The sequence below is a fragment of the Blastomyces gilchristii genome (genome assembly GCF_000003855.2).
Source record: "Blastomyces gilchristii SLH14081 genomic scaffold supercont1.13, whole genome shotgun sequence".
Lineage (NCBI taxonomy): Eukaryota > Fungi > Ascomycota > Eurotiomycetes > Onygenales > Ajellomycetaceae > Blastomyces > Blastomyces gilchristii.
The window spans coordinates 105145-117262 of record NW_003101670.1 but is presented as its reverse complement, the minus strand read 5'-3'; the positions used below and the strand labels follow the sequence as shown (position 1 = coordinate 117262).

The 12118-nt window shown below is 46.0% G+C and overlaps 5 protein-coding genes across 6 annotated transcripts; 4 read left to right on the top strand and 1 right to left on the bottom strand.

Moving 5' to 3' along the window:
- Positions 1 to 826: 826 nt before the first annotated feature.
- Positions 827 to 2998, top strand: BDBG_06217 (uncharacterized protein; the record flags this gene model as incomplete). Its single annotated transcript, XM_031722511.1, has 5 exons — positions 827 to 991; positions 1052 to 1138; positions 1210 to 1640; positions 1734 to 1855; positions 1929 to 2998. Coding segments are annotated over 5 exons (1312 nt in total), but the record flags the coding sequence as incomplete, so codon positions are not given.
- A 200-nt stretch (positions 2999 to 3198) lies between these two features.
- BDBG_06215 lies at positions 3199 to 7887 on the top strand. Of its 2 annotated transcripts, XM_031722510.1 has the most exons (2): positions 3324 to 3701; positions 3754 to 7887. In XM_031722510.1, exon 2 carries the CDS (start codon positions 4334 to 4336, stop codon positions 6761 to 6763), a length of 2430 nt encoding a protein of 809 aa, XP_031579300.1. In that variant the 5' UTR covers positions 3324 to 3701; positions 3754 to 4333; the 3' UTR covers positions 6764 to 7887. The 2 variants fall into 2 exon arrangements, with proteins under 2 accessions (XP_002623367.2, XP_031579300.1); XM_002623321.2 differs by having other exon boundaries at positions 3199 to 7887.
- A 97-nt stretch (positions 7888 to 7984) lies between these two features.
- Positions 7985 to 11605, bottom strand: BDBG_06213 (uncharacterized protein). The gene is made up of 2 exons (XM_031722509.1): positions 11307 to 11605; positions 7985 to 11214 (listed from the first exon to the last, which is right to left on the bottom strand). The coding sequence occupies exon 2, from the start codon at positions 11187 to 11189 to the stop codon at positions 9942 to 9944; it is 1248 nt and encodes a 415-aa protein (XP_031579297.1). The 5' UTR covers positions 11190 to 11214; positions 11307 to 11605; the 3' UTR covers positions 7985 to 9941.
- On the top strand, positions 8632 to 9019 carry BDBG_17351 (uncharacterized protein; the record flags this gene model as incomplete). The annotated part of the gene is made up of 2 exons (XM_031725093.1): positions 8632 to 8722; positions 8811 to 9019. The coding sequence occupies 2 exons, from the start codon at positions 8632 to 8634 to the stop codon at positions 9017 to 9019; spliced, it is 300 nt and encodes a 99-aa protein (XP_031579299.1).
- Positions 9208 to 9789, top strand: BDBG_17350 (uncharacterized protein; the record flags this gene model as incomplete). The annotated part of the gene is made up of 2 exons (XM_031725092.1): positions 9208 to 9228; positions 9338 to 9789. The coding sequence occupies 2 exons, from the start codon at positions 9208 to 9210 to the stop codon at positions 9566 to 9568; spliced, it is 252 nt and encodes an 83-aa protein (XP_031579298.1). The 3' UTR covers positions 9569 to 9789.
- Positions 11606 to 12118: the final 513 nt, after the last annotated feature.

The following is a 12118-nucleotide window of genomic DNA, read 5'->3' as shown; positions in this document are numbered from 1 at the left end:
CTTCAACTCTCCATTCACTCTACGCAATCAACGACAACGGCCCCTACAAAAGCCACCAGATGACATGGAGATATCCAAAGAGGAATGATTAGCGTCTCTCTTAAAATATGTCGTCAACAACACAGTAACCAGCATTGATTCTTCTTAACGGCTGGCAAAATCGGCTAGAGGTAGGGTTAAACTGCAATACATACCTATTGAATACCCCCTAGCTGCTATGGTTTTAACCACGCTTTCGTGCATCGCGAGGTTCGGAGTGTTATCGTCGTCGGTCGTTGTGCTTGGCCTCGGGGCCACGTTTATTCAAAACAGCGCATCTAGTGTGGAGTTCCTGATATACATCGAGGTTTTGTCAGCTCTGACCATCCTGGGATCGATGGTACCGCCATACCCAAACTTTGTGTATGATCTGGTTTGGACACTGGCCTGGTCTGTGGCTGCTGCGTTCGCCATGGTAGTTCAAGTTTGTTATGCCATCCCCCTTTCTTGTGTCGACTTTGCAGTAGTGAACACTGGCTCAACAGTCTTATTTCTAGTTCTTTGAATCAGATTGCTATGGTTTCCGACCTGATGGTAAGATAGGGTGCGCCCCTTACAAAGCTTCCACAGCATTTTCATTCTTGTGCATGCTCGCGTGGCTGGCAAGTGCGCTTTTTGTAAGTGTGGCCATTCCCTCTGCTCTGTGTCGCCTCGCTTCGTATTTCATATCAAGGAGGCAAATTACTGAGCACATTTCCATTCACAGGGAGCCCTATGTATTGTCGATGCTAAATTTGATATCCGGTCCCTCGCAAATCGCCTGTAAGTCCCCTAAGCCGAGGAATGGGATGGGAGATAAAACTGAAGCAAGGTCCAGCAGGGTCAATGTTGGAGCAAGAGGTCAAGAAAAAGAAGTGAAAAGAAAAGATGAAGAAAGTAAAAGCGAAGGATCGAATGAAGCGATAAAAGATGTACCACCAGGGGAAGGGCGAAAGGAGACAAAGAAAATAAAGTGAGCTTTTTTGACAATCCCCAAGGTGAGCTAGGCCATCTAACTAAACTTTTGCAAAAGGGGTTTTGGAAATTCTCACATTTCCTCGCATCTTGTCAGCTATTGTATTCTTGGAGTGGTGCTCATGGCCATGGGGTCTGCAGTTATGTAGGTCTTGATAAATCCAGATATGGACTTGTTCTCACCACAAGCTAGGAACAAACTGACAGATTGTACAGGCTCGTATGGGGCGCTCCAGCATTCGGACGATATATCATATATAGAACCCCAATTCCCGACTATAGCGTCACCCTTACAAATCCGACCAACAATAGCATATCCTTTGCGATCTCAACCAACATTCGAGTCCCGGATAGGTTCAAAATCTCTGTCGATCCAATGCATGCGGATTTCTTCCTCCCGGACAGTCAGCTTTATACAGTTCCACTTGCGACAGTCGATCTTGCAAAAATGGTATTTCACTCTAATGAGCGAATAGAGCTTGTAAACCAAACGTTAAAGTTCGGAAATCTGAATGAATTTGCGAAGCTGGTTGAACAGGTCGTGTATCAGCCAACATTCAGAGTAGTTGGTCAGACACGCGCAAAAATACGCCTTCCCCCGATTCCGGCAACATGGATTGATATCGATGGGGCTATTGAATTACCGGGTTAGATTAGCCTCCCCCGCTCTTGCTATTTCTCTCGTCATGGCTCTGATTCCTTATTGTTTTCCCCTCGGGTAACCGCTCATAGTGAGAAAGCATTCGACAACTTTGCTCAAATCGGTATAAGAGATGTCAGAGTACATCTTCCTGATGCTGAAGGCTACAATATGGTAGCCGAAATGGTCATGATCAACGTAACCCCAGTTTACCTAACTCTGGTAGAAATTTACAATATCCACTCCCGATATTCTTAATGATCTAAGTGCTGACATTCGGGAAAATCAAAAACAGGGCGATATGTATTTGCAGATATTGATTGGCGATGTCCAGATAGGACAGGCCTTCGTGACGCTCAATGGCATCATACCCGGCAACAATACCCTTCTCGTTAAGGGAATTATGGATTATGGGAATATCCAAAAGAATATAATGTCTATACTAAAAACGGAGGCCCCCTATCTTGAACGGGGACTGTTTATGGCGTCTGCAGTGGTTGAATCCGTTGTGAATGAGGGCCAGCACCTGAACTATTGGGAACAATCGTTTCAATCGATCAAAGTGTCCGCCACAACGCCAATCAAGGCCCTTTTCAGCAGCATCATAGGCAACGGTTTTGAATCAGCGCCCATAGAGATTCCCGGCAGTGGCAGGGGTGGTGGGGACGCAATCGCAAGCCTTGCTGATAAGGTCCTTAAGACAATCAATGATCTCTCAGCAAGCAACCATATCAATATATGGAATCAGAGGGGAGGGCCTCCAATCCAGTTGGGGATTTCATCGCAGTCTGGATCTCAATAGAATTTGACAGGTTTTTCGCGACAGCCGATAAGAATCTATGAAAATATGTGGGATAATTCCGAATCGAATTGAACAAATTTGATCATTGAGAATCGACCGAAGCTAATCGCCCGTGTTCCCTGGCTCAGGCCGTGGCCGTGGGGTTTGAGTTGAGCGTGATTGTTTCGGCTGGCACATCTGGGAAAAATTTTCTTTTTTTCCGTTGGATGTCACTGGTGGAACTTGTCAGCTTGACGAAGGGTATGCTCCATGAGTCCATGTACACGAGGTCTCCACCTTTGGAATAATAATTCAGTGTGCTAGTTGGTCGTTGTAAGGAAGGCTCTGGAAGAGAGAATTGAAGGAGGAATAGAGGAAGAAGGGTTTTATACTATGTGATCACCCGGTTACAGATGAACATGGTGCTATGTGAGACCCGAAACCTCACCATGAGACTACAGAGCTAGATATAGCAGAGAAGCAGGCAAGGGGTTTGAGGTTACGGGACCACTTGAGTCCTACTGGAGCTCCACGATGCAAGAATAGAGAGCTGACTCAGCACTCTGAATCTCATCAATACAGTCTTCTAAAATTTATATTCTTTATATATTTTTATCTTTGTTTCTCACATCATTTCATAATCTTGAAAATACTCGGTTTTTATGATTCTGTTCATTTAACTCACTAATATGAGAAAATAATCCGTTAATTTGAATAAATGAACTCTATTTCATAAATTACACCACAGCAGAACTGTTAACTGCAGTATATAATAATAATAATAATAATTATAATAACTATTATTATTTCTTATACCTACATACAAGCAGGTTTATAATGAGTTCTTATATAATGTTAAATACAGATCAAGAGTTGGTTATAGAAGATATATCATAATAAAAAATATATGATAAATATGTGAGTATTCCCCCAAACCGCCATTGCTCCCATTACTCCTATCCTCAAACATCCACCATCCCCTTTATACGGCTCCTTTCATCTCCTCTAGGTCCGGCAGACCGAACCATTAAAGCCTCCTCCCTACCATTGCTGCTAATATTAAGTACATATTTTCCCCCAGTCGCCCTAGGTACAACGTTTCCATCCCTAAACACACCTTCCACCTCCTCTAGTGTCTTCCCTATAGTCTCTGGGAACCACAACCAAACCATTACCGCACCTACCCAATTGAACGCCATAAAGCAATAAAAGAATCGATATTCCAACCTTCAGAGTCCAATCGGCGCACACTGCGCAAATAAGAGATTTAATGACCAGTTGACAAATGTACTGACTGAATTTCCGAGGGCCCGGATCCGTGTGCTGAAGATCTCTGCAGGATATATCCACGACAACACGCCAAGTGGTGTGAAGAACGAAAAGACAAAGTACATAGTGACAGCGCTGCGGAGTGCGTGCGAATTTGTCAAACTACTATCTGGGTCGAAATAGCGCGATATCGTTGCTTCCACGCATACAATTGATGCCCGTTTTTTTGTCTTAATTCTTGGTATTTTGGGATAAGGCTGAAGAAGGCTGGGTGGCAGAGTCTTTGCCGACAAAGCTGCTGGCTATTCTGTGGTTAGGAAATTGAGAGGTTGACATTATAATGAGGGAAAAGAAACCGGAAAAGGAATATTGGGCGTTCAAAATTCGAGTTTTCCGGTTCTATTAAGGTGAATTTGGGAATGTGCTTGCAGCGATTATGTGGTGATAGCAGAGATTGAGTTAAATAGTTAACGTTACTTTTTACTGCAACTCTATTCAAAATTAGTTTACATCAAACGGATCTTCAGGGAACTGTTTTTGAAGAGCAGTACAAAGAGCGAAGACAGACATTTACTACAGAGTACAAGTGGCTGAGAGCTAGTTAACTAAATAAATACCTGCTTCTAATAGAGCCTCGTTGACATGATGAAATGCGCACGGCGGAAATATCTTCCGCCAACAGAATAAACAAAGCGGGTTGCTTTCCCAACCAGGGCCGCCAGCTCATCGTTCCTTTTAGGTTCAAGATGTCCAACCTGGAGATAGACCGGCTACGCAGAATTGTCGAAGAACAGCAACGGCGCCTTGAAGAAGCTGAACAACGAAGCGAGGAGGAACGACGTCGCCGCCAAGAAGCAGAAGAGAGAACTAGCAAAACAACGCTTCCTGCTTTGCTTGATGGCCTCCATGCGCACCTCTCTCTCGGTCTTGAAGTTCAGCGGGACTCAACGCAGTCGACTCGCGGTGATCCATCCAATGCGACAAACAAACTGCGCCCGGACAAAATACGCGTATGGGAGCAATTTGCGACTGATCAGGAAGCAATATGGCAACTTCTGATGGACTCCGACCTTATCAACGAGCGACACTTTACCTCCCTACACACCTTGCAAGAAGAAGGGGAAGCGGTGCGCCGGCGCCTGATTAGCTCTGAGCTCGATCTGAATCACTTTCTCCGTCTTACAGTCGAAGATCACGTATCCCGGATCATTGAGATAATATATCAAAATTCTGAACTTCGTGAGGCCTTCGGGTTGAAGGGGTCGATTCGGTTTGAAAATCATGCCAATACACTTAGTCCCGAGCGGCAGATTGAAAATGCGATGGACAGCATGGATATACGGGGGCGCGCACCACCCCGACGCCGCTCACCCCGTTTATTGGCTAGAGAACAACATGACGGGTTAGTTGAATCTAATACTCCCGTAAAGACATCTACAATCAGAGGCGGACGGCCCCGGGCGGATCAATTTTGCGTGTACAACATAACCCGTGGGGCGTCGGAGACGGACTACCGCGTCCCAGCATATATCAAAGAGTTTAAGGCTCCACATAAATTAAAGTTGGGGTTCATCAATGAAGGACTGCAGGATATGGATCTAGAGCTGGTTGTCCAGTATAACGAGGCGGAGAGCGCCCAGGATCGGTTCAAACGTCTCATTGCCGCCGTCATCACGCAGGCGTTCGACTATGCGGTTGATGCCCGTGTAAAATATGCCATGATTAGTACTGGAGAAGCGGACATTTATTTGAAAATCGACGACGACCCATCCACTGTTTATTACTATCTTTCTGTCCCAAAGGCCGACGTTGGGGAGACGACCGCATGGGATCCCAACACCGATAGCCCAAACCGACTGCATCTTACTGCTGTTGGACAATTGCTAGCCTTTACCCTCCAGGCGATCAAGACACCGTTATGGAGTCATGAATGGAGGCAAAGGGCTCATGACACATTGGCAAAGTGGGAAGTGATGTACATGGATATGCTAGACAAAGTCCAAGATGATGATGAGCCTCCAGGGTCCGAATATCGTCCTCGACCCAATGCGAACGACTTTATCCGGATATCCCCAATCCGCATTCGTCGAAGGAGGCTGCCAATCAATTATGGGGGCTGCCAGCCGCCGCCAGAACAGCCGCAACCTGATGATGATGATGATGAGTTTGACTCAGACACGCCGAGCCGAACTCGTCAAGCGACTGACCTCTTGTCTCGTTCACATCCAGCTTCATTGAAGGCGATGTCAACTCCATCACCTTCAGGTCCTGACAATCAGCAGCGGCAGAACAATCGGCGTTACTGCACTGTGAAATGCCTTCGCGGGCTGATTGATAGCGGCCCTCTGGACCCAGCATGCCCAAACGTGCGTGACCACGGCAAGCACTCCCATTCCATCGATCAATCACAGCTCTTAAGCTTGTTAAGCCAGCAGCTCTCGGAAAGTCTGGCTGTGGATTGCGAAACCCTTGGCATCCATGGCTCTCGTGGAGTTCTGTTGAAAGTCACGCTCTCGTCATTTGGATACACTATGCCAGCGAAATGCACCATACCTGAATTTGTGCATCATCTCAAACATGAAGCAACTGTCTACCAGCAGCTTCTTCCCGTGCAGGGTATCCATGTTCCACTGTATTTGGGCAGCCTCGATCTCGACCCCCCATGCAATTACGATGGGATTGCCGATCTCGTCCACATGATGCTATTAGGCCCGGGCGGTCAACCCATTGCTCGAGTACTCAACACGGCCAACAGACAGGATCTTATTGAGAAGACAAAGCAGTCCCTTGTTGCCATACACCGTCTAGGTGTAGAACACCGTGACGCCGAGCCACGTAACCTACTGTGGAACCCTGAAATCAAAACGGTTGTCCTCATCGACTTTGAAAGGGCACAAATTCACGAGCCACGACCAGTTTTAGGAGTTCTGTCACCGAATCCTAAGCGAAAGCGCACGCCCAGCCTCGGTTTGTGTAAGCCACTCCCAGAGCGGCGATTCGCGACAGATATTAACCTAGCCGTGAATGAGTTACGAGATTTGAACAAGTGGGATGGGCGTAAGGTGCTAGGCGAAATATGATAACAAGCAGATGCAGCTGGTCAGAATGGAGTGACAAGAATCGTTATTGATTCTACTCAAATAATAGAATGAATTTACTAAAGCCATACAGCTGGCATCATCACTCAGCAGATTAATGTCTCTTTGACCCTTTGCGCTTCAGCCCCGTTGGAGGGGTCCTCAGCACTCTAGCGAGCCTTCCCAACTGCCGGCCTTCACTCTGTGATGAGCGCAAGAACAGCGTAGCTCTCCATGAAAGTGTGGCTTTCCCAAATATCACAGTGAGCCCTACGGTTTCAAGTGAGATTTTATGGTGTGCATAGGTACGGAGATTCTATGCATAGAAATGATTGGATCCCAAAGGGCACGGGCTCCAGTCAGGGTTAATCTTGTCGGGGAGACGGGTAGCAATGTATTCGCGTGGGTGAGGTCAATGGTGATAACAAGGATAGGCTATATATATATGTGGTTTGAAGGATCTAATAATGTTGAGATTAACCGTATACACTTAAGGAAACAAAGTTTCTCGTCCACTACCCGTCCGTCCTGACCTGTCAGGCCTAATAGAACCGAAGAGAGGAAGGAAAACAAACAGAGCGCGTGTTTACGAAGCTATAAGAGCAACGCGCCTAGCCCTTGCCCTAGCTCTCAGTGCCACATCATCCTCTGTCCACCGTGTCGGCGCCCACAGAAGATATTCAATTGACATTAGGTTGAAGGGGACTTGCTGAGTGTGGGAGGTGTCTCCTTCAAGGGCCCCAGCCACGGGGACATGGTCGGCGAGCGTATTGGGAAGTGATGGATAGGGGGCGATTCAATGTTCTCTTTGTCACCGCCCTCGCTAACCGTTCCGGTAGTTAAGTCTCTCTGTGATCGTTAGGAAAGGACTCTCTGGAACCCATGGTGCTGGAAAAGCTCACCTTCGCTTGTCACGGCCGCCACTTCCTCCGGGAATGCAGGTTCGTCTCCCTCTCCGCTTCCTGCAGCGGCGTAGTCTCAACATCTTTATATAAACTTCTATAGTAACTCACTTCAATCTGATAAAAATATATTCAATTGAAACTTGATATATTTATTTTTATACAGTCACTGCTATTATCTCTCAACTATAGAATAATAAATATTAATATTTAATTACTTTCTGATTATAGATGTTAATAGACACAGAAACACTCTATAATATTTATAATAAAAAACTTTTAATTATAATCACAGTTTTTAAGTACTGAAAACTGTGGCGTTCACCACTTCTCAGGGCTTCCACTTCATCTCTATTCCTCTATTCAGAAGCTCCACCTCTATTTCACTATTCCCCGGAGCTTTTACTCCTTTCTTCTTCTACTCCCTACAATTGCTCATTCTACAGGAGTTAATCATGATAAACAAAACAAGCATGTATTATTATTATTGTTATTATTAGTCCACTCGCCTAACGGACCACCGACTATATACGTAAGATCTCCCTGTTTGGGTCGCGAAATGGATGACCACAAGAGCCCACATCCCAGTCCCCAGTCACCCTCGATAGATCAATACCCCTGCTCGCCTGTCAGTGATGATGGCTTCACTTCTAAATCAAACAGTCTCCAATTAACCCTTTCTGCCGAAAGCCTGTATGCCACTGTTCTTTCTACACTCTCCCTTGCCCTTGCTTCCATCATTCGTTTTATTCTTCCTACTCTCTCTCCTTATTGTCGCCTTGTTGTCGTTGTTGAAGACTTTCCCCCTTTTCACAATACCCGCCGCCGGCCTCGCCCCATTCATCATCGCCGGCACGTGGAAAGGCGACTACAATGACACAGCGCAGACTCACCCTACCACCTCCAGAGCTGATGATATGACCAGCCAGCAGCAATAATGATGATGATAGAGTTGATGTGTCATTCCGCATGGAATCAAGCGACGGGCCTGACAGCATGTCTGAGACCGACCTGACTGACCCAGGCCTAGGGCCACCTTGTACTGGACTTGGGTACAGCCGTAAGTTTGAAATTTATGCATTAATATTACTGCTAACACACATTACAGAGAACTCAGTCAATATGAACCTTCCCCTGACTACTATAAGGATCCCCAGATAACACGGATGAGGATCTGTCAGATGTTGCCTTAGATTATTGGGAATCCAAGAAGGCCCAGAGACCGAAGGACTGGGTGAAGGGTCACTGGCAGCAGTGCATCCAGCGAAGCATGTCACTATATTGTGATGCTGTGTCCAGCACTAACATCAGGAAGATACTGCACGATGAAGTTCAGCACCAATCCCAAATGGTGTGATCCTGAGAACATCATCAGACTAGTGTCTTGGAGGGATGTGCACGCTTCTTCCATTGATTCTAGGAAACTGAAGCATAACAGACGGCCGCAAGCTCAGATGCATCAAGACAACTGGTGCATTGGAGGCGGACTGGAAGTACTTTCAAATATAATACAAGAAGGCGATAAACAATCCCATCAGCAAAGAAATGAGTAAAGACATTTGCCGAGTATGTTGATATAATCTGATCCCACTCCGCATGTGGTACACTCTAGATTAATATCTCTGACGTACAGGGCTTGTGATATCTGGCCGACAAGTACAGTCTTACAGATCAGGTGCACAAGAACACGCCAGTCTACATTGAGGATATGGTTCGCTTCAAGGAGACTATACTCTGGACACGAACCGTACTGCATTCTGTGGGGCTTTCGACAATCTCGATCACGTTGTACACACCATACACGGGGACATCACCAAGACCAGTATTAGGCATGAACGGCAGAGGATTCGAACCAGATGCGAGTCCTGGAAACATGGAAGCACCTCAATTTGACCCTGCGGGGTAATGAAGGTGCAGGAAGACGTTGAATCCAGAATCGGCCGGAGGGTACGGACGGCTGTAGAGGTGTTGGAGGGGAGTGTGAGGTGGTCATTTTTGTGATCTCTAATCTTAAGGCAGAAAAATTCCGAATGAACAAGTCCAAGTCAAGAGCTATGATATGATAGTAACATTACTGCTGGGGACGGAGTGACACCACAATTGGTGACCGTGTTAAGAGGATTTTGCAAAAGCACATGTCAATTGCATATGGTTATCCTTTTAAAAGTTGCTTAATAATATATTTGATAGCCCGACCTATGGGACTAAGGAGTGATTGGTGTTGATTTCCATGAAGGTGTGAGGAGGGAAAAATAAAAATATAAAATAAGCCATTCATACTAGTGCAGTCTCGGAGAGCATACATCATGAGAAACAGTTAATTCAGCACTGTGTCGCTCAGCGGATAAATATTTTCCTTGGTACTCAGGGGTCTTTAAGGGGGATGGGCTGGTTGAAACAGATGGAAGAGAGGAATTGGGTTCATCGTCATCACTAGTGGAGTGAGACAACGGTGGAGGAACCCACGAAAGAATGTCTGAGAAGGATTTGTGGGCGATACCAGCATCCAAGTGATCGTCGTCACCGTCGTCTTGATCATTGTAGATTTCGGCAGCACCAGACATTGAAACAATTCGCTGAAGGTGCCACTGCATCTCAAGCAATTCGAAACTCGGGAGAGGATGGGTATTCGGGTCGGTAGTTCGAAAGATAAAGGTATCACCAGATTTGATGATCTCCGCCGTAGTGTCGTTAGAGGCAATTGCGAGTACGTTCCCCCCCACTTGAACAAGATTTCTGGATGATTCGGGAGATTTTAGGATGCTCACAGAATCAAAACGGCCATGGGATGGTCTGGGCTGCCAGTAAAACTGAACGGCAAGCTCCTTGTGATCATCGGATATGGAAATCGGCCGGAGCGCGAACATGCCTCTTGTCCACAAGCTATGTGCTGTAGGGCTGAGACAAATCATGTTATGGCAGCCATCTGAAGCCTTGGAAGGGTTGGAGGGGTCCTTGAATATTTCTGCGCGCCATCGATTTAGCCGATCTGATTCAAAGAAGAAATCGAGTAGCTTCCAAAAGGAGGGGATGGAAGCATCAAGGTTGGTTGGCGGTCTTCTGTTGATCATGCAGAGTGGGAAGATATGCGCCACTTCATGGACGCTTCCTTTTGTGAGAACACATGAGTATCCATCGCGTTCTTTTGCAAGTATTTTTGGCTTTTCGAGTCGATCGCTTTGACGAGAGCGCGTATTGGACGCAGCAGAGGAAAGGGTTGAGTGTGTTGATGATAGGCCATCGCGGGGAGGTCGTTGCATCCAACGTAAAGGAATGGACAGACAGTTATCACTGAGGAGAGAGAAAAAGGCAGGCGAGTTTCGTGCGGTCGCCACAAGCTCGCGTAGCTTCAATATATCGCATACTTGCATACAGCCCCACAGTGACGCCTTCACAGTATCCTGTTGAATCGCATCCCTAAGTTCAGACAAGACATTCGCCCGCTCCTGTGACTGAATGTTGAAGACTTCGTCTGGTGAATGAACAACAGTGGCACAGCTGGGCCTAAGGGTGCAGGGATCCTCCATTCCGATGTCAGACAAAATGAAGATACTTGAGGAGAACCAGATGTTAGCACGGGCAAATTTTGGAAATGAAAGAGAGAGCATTGGCAGCTATCTCTCACCAAAGGGAAGACTACTGACCTCAGCAACCCACCTGATAACCGATGGATCCGGAAATTGTGCTGAATCAGGCTATCAGAAGAGGCTGACAATTGATGAGCGCGCTGACTTGGGTTTGTGAAATGTTTCTGCTATGTTTCTGCTCCCTCGCAGGTAAGCTGTAGATTTTAAATGGACCTGGTAATTATCTAGAACGCTAGACTAGGGTGGGCCGGCGCTAAACCCGTCGGGGCGAGGACTACAATGTAGGTGGGAAAGGTTGATCCCTCTATTATTATGAGAGCAGCTAGCTACGTTATAATAACATATGTTAGAGGATAACGTTGTCATCTATAATCTATCTAGGGTGAAACTATATATAAGTTGGGTGGCACGTGATTAGGGTAGATGTACCCGTGGACCATATGGGAAGAACGTAGGATGATTACACCGTGGATCCACCATTCCACCCGTGTCACATGTCGCCGATCATAACACATGTTCCATTATTATATTCAGCAACACATCACTGAATATTAAATGTCAAGATGATGTTGAGACAGTGCAGAACTTTCTAATATTATCATGACACTACTCAGTAACTGTGCAATTGACAGATGTTATTATCAGAATACTACTAAGATACTATAAGACACTGTATACTGTTATTATTATTATTATTATTCTTCCATTATACTCATATGCAAGCGGAGCTTATGATGAGTCCTTGCGTGATGTTAAATACAGGCCAAGTGTTGATTATACAGGAGGAAATACAGGTGTTGAGACCATGCCAAGATAACAAGAACATAGGAAAATACAAAGGAGTGACAATTAGATACATGCGATAATAA

Excerpts from the sequence above, each read along its gene's own strand:
- BDBG_06215 (XM_002623321.2), top strand. The coding sequence starts at position 4,334 with ATGCGCACGGCGGAAATATCTTCCGCCAACAGAATAAACAAAGCGGGT.
- BDBG_06213 (XM_031722509.1), bottom strand. The coding sequence starts at position 11,189 with ATGGAGGATCCCTGCACCCTTAGGCCCAGCTGTGCCACTGTTGTTCAT.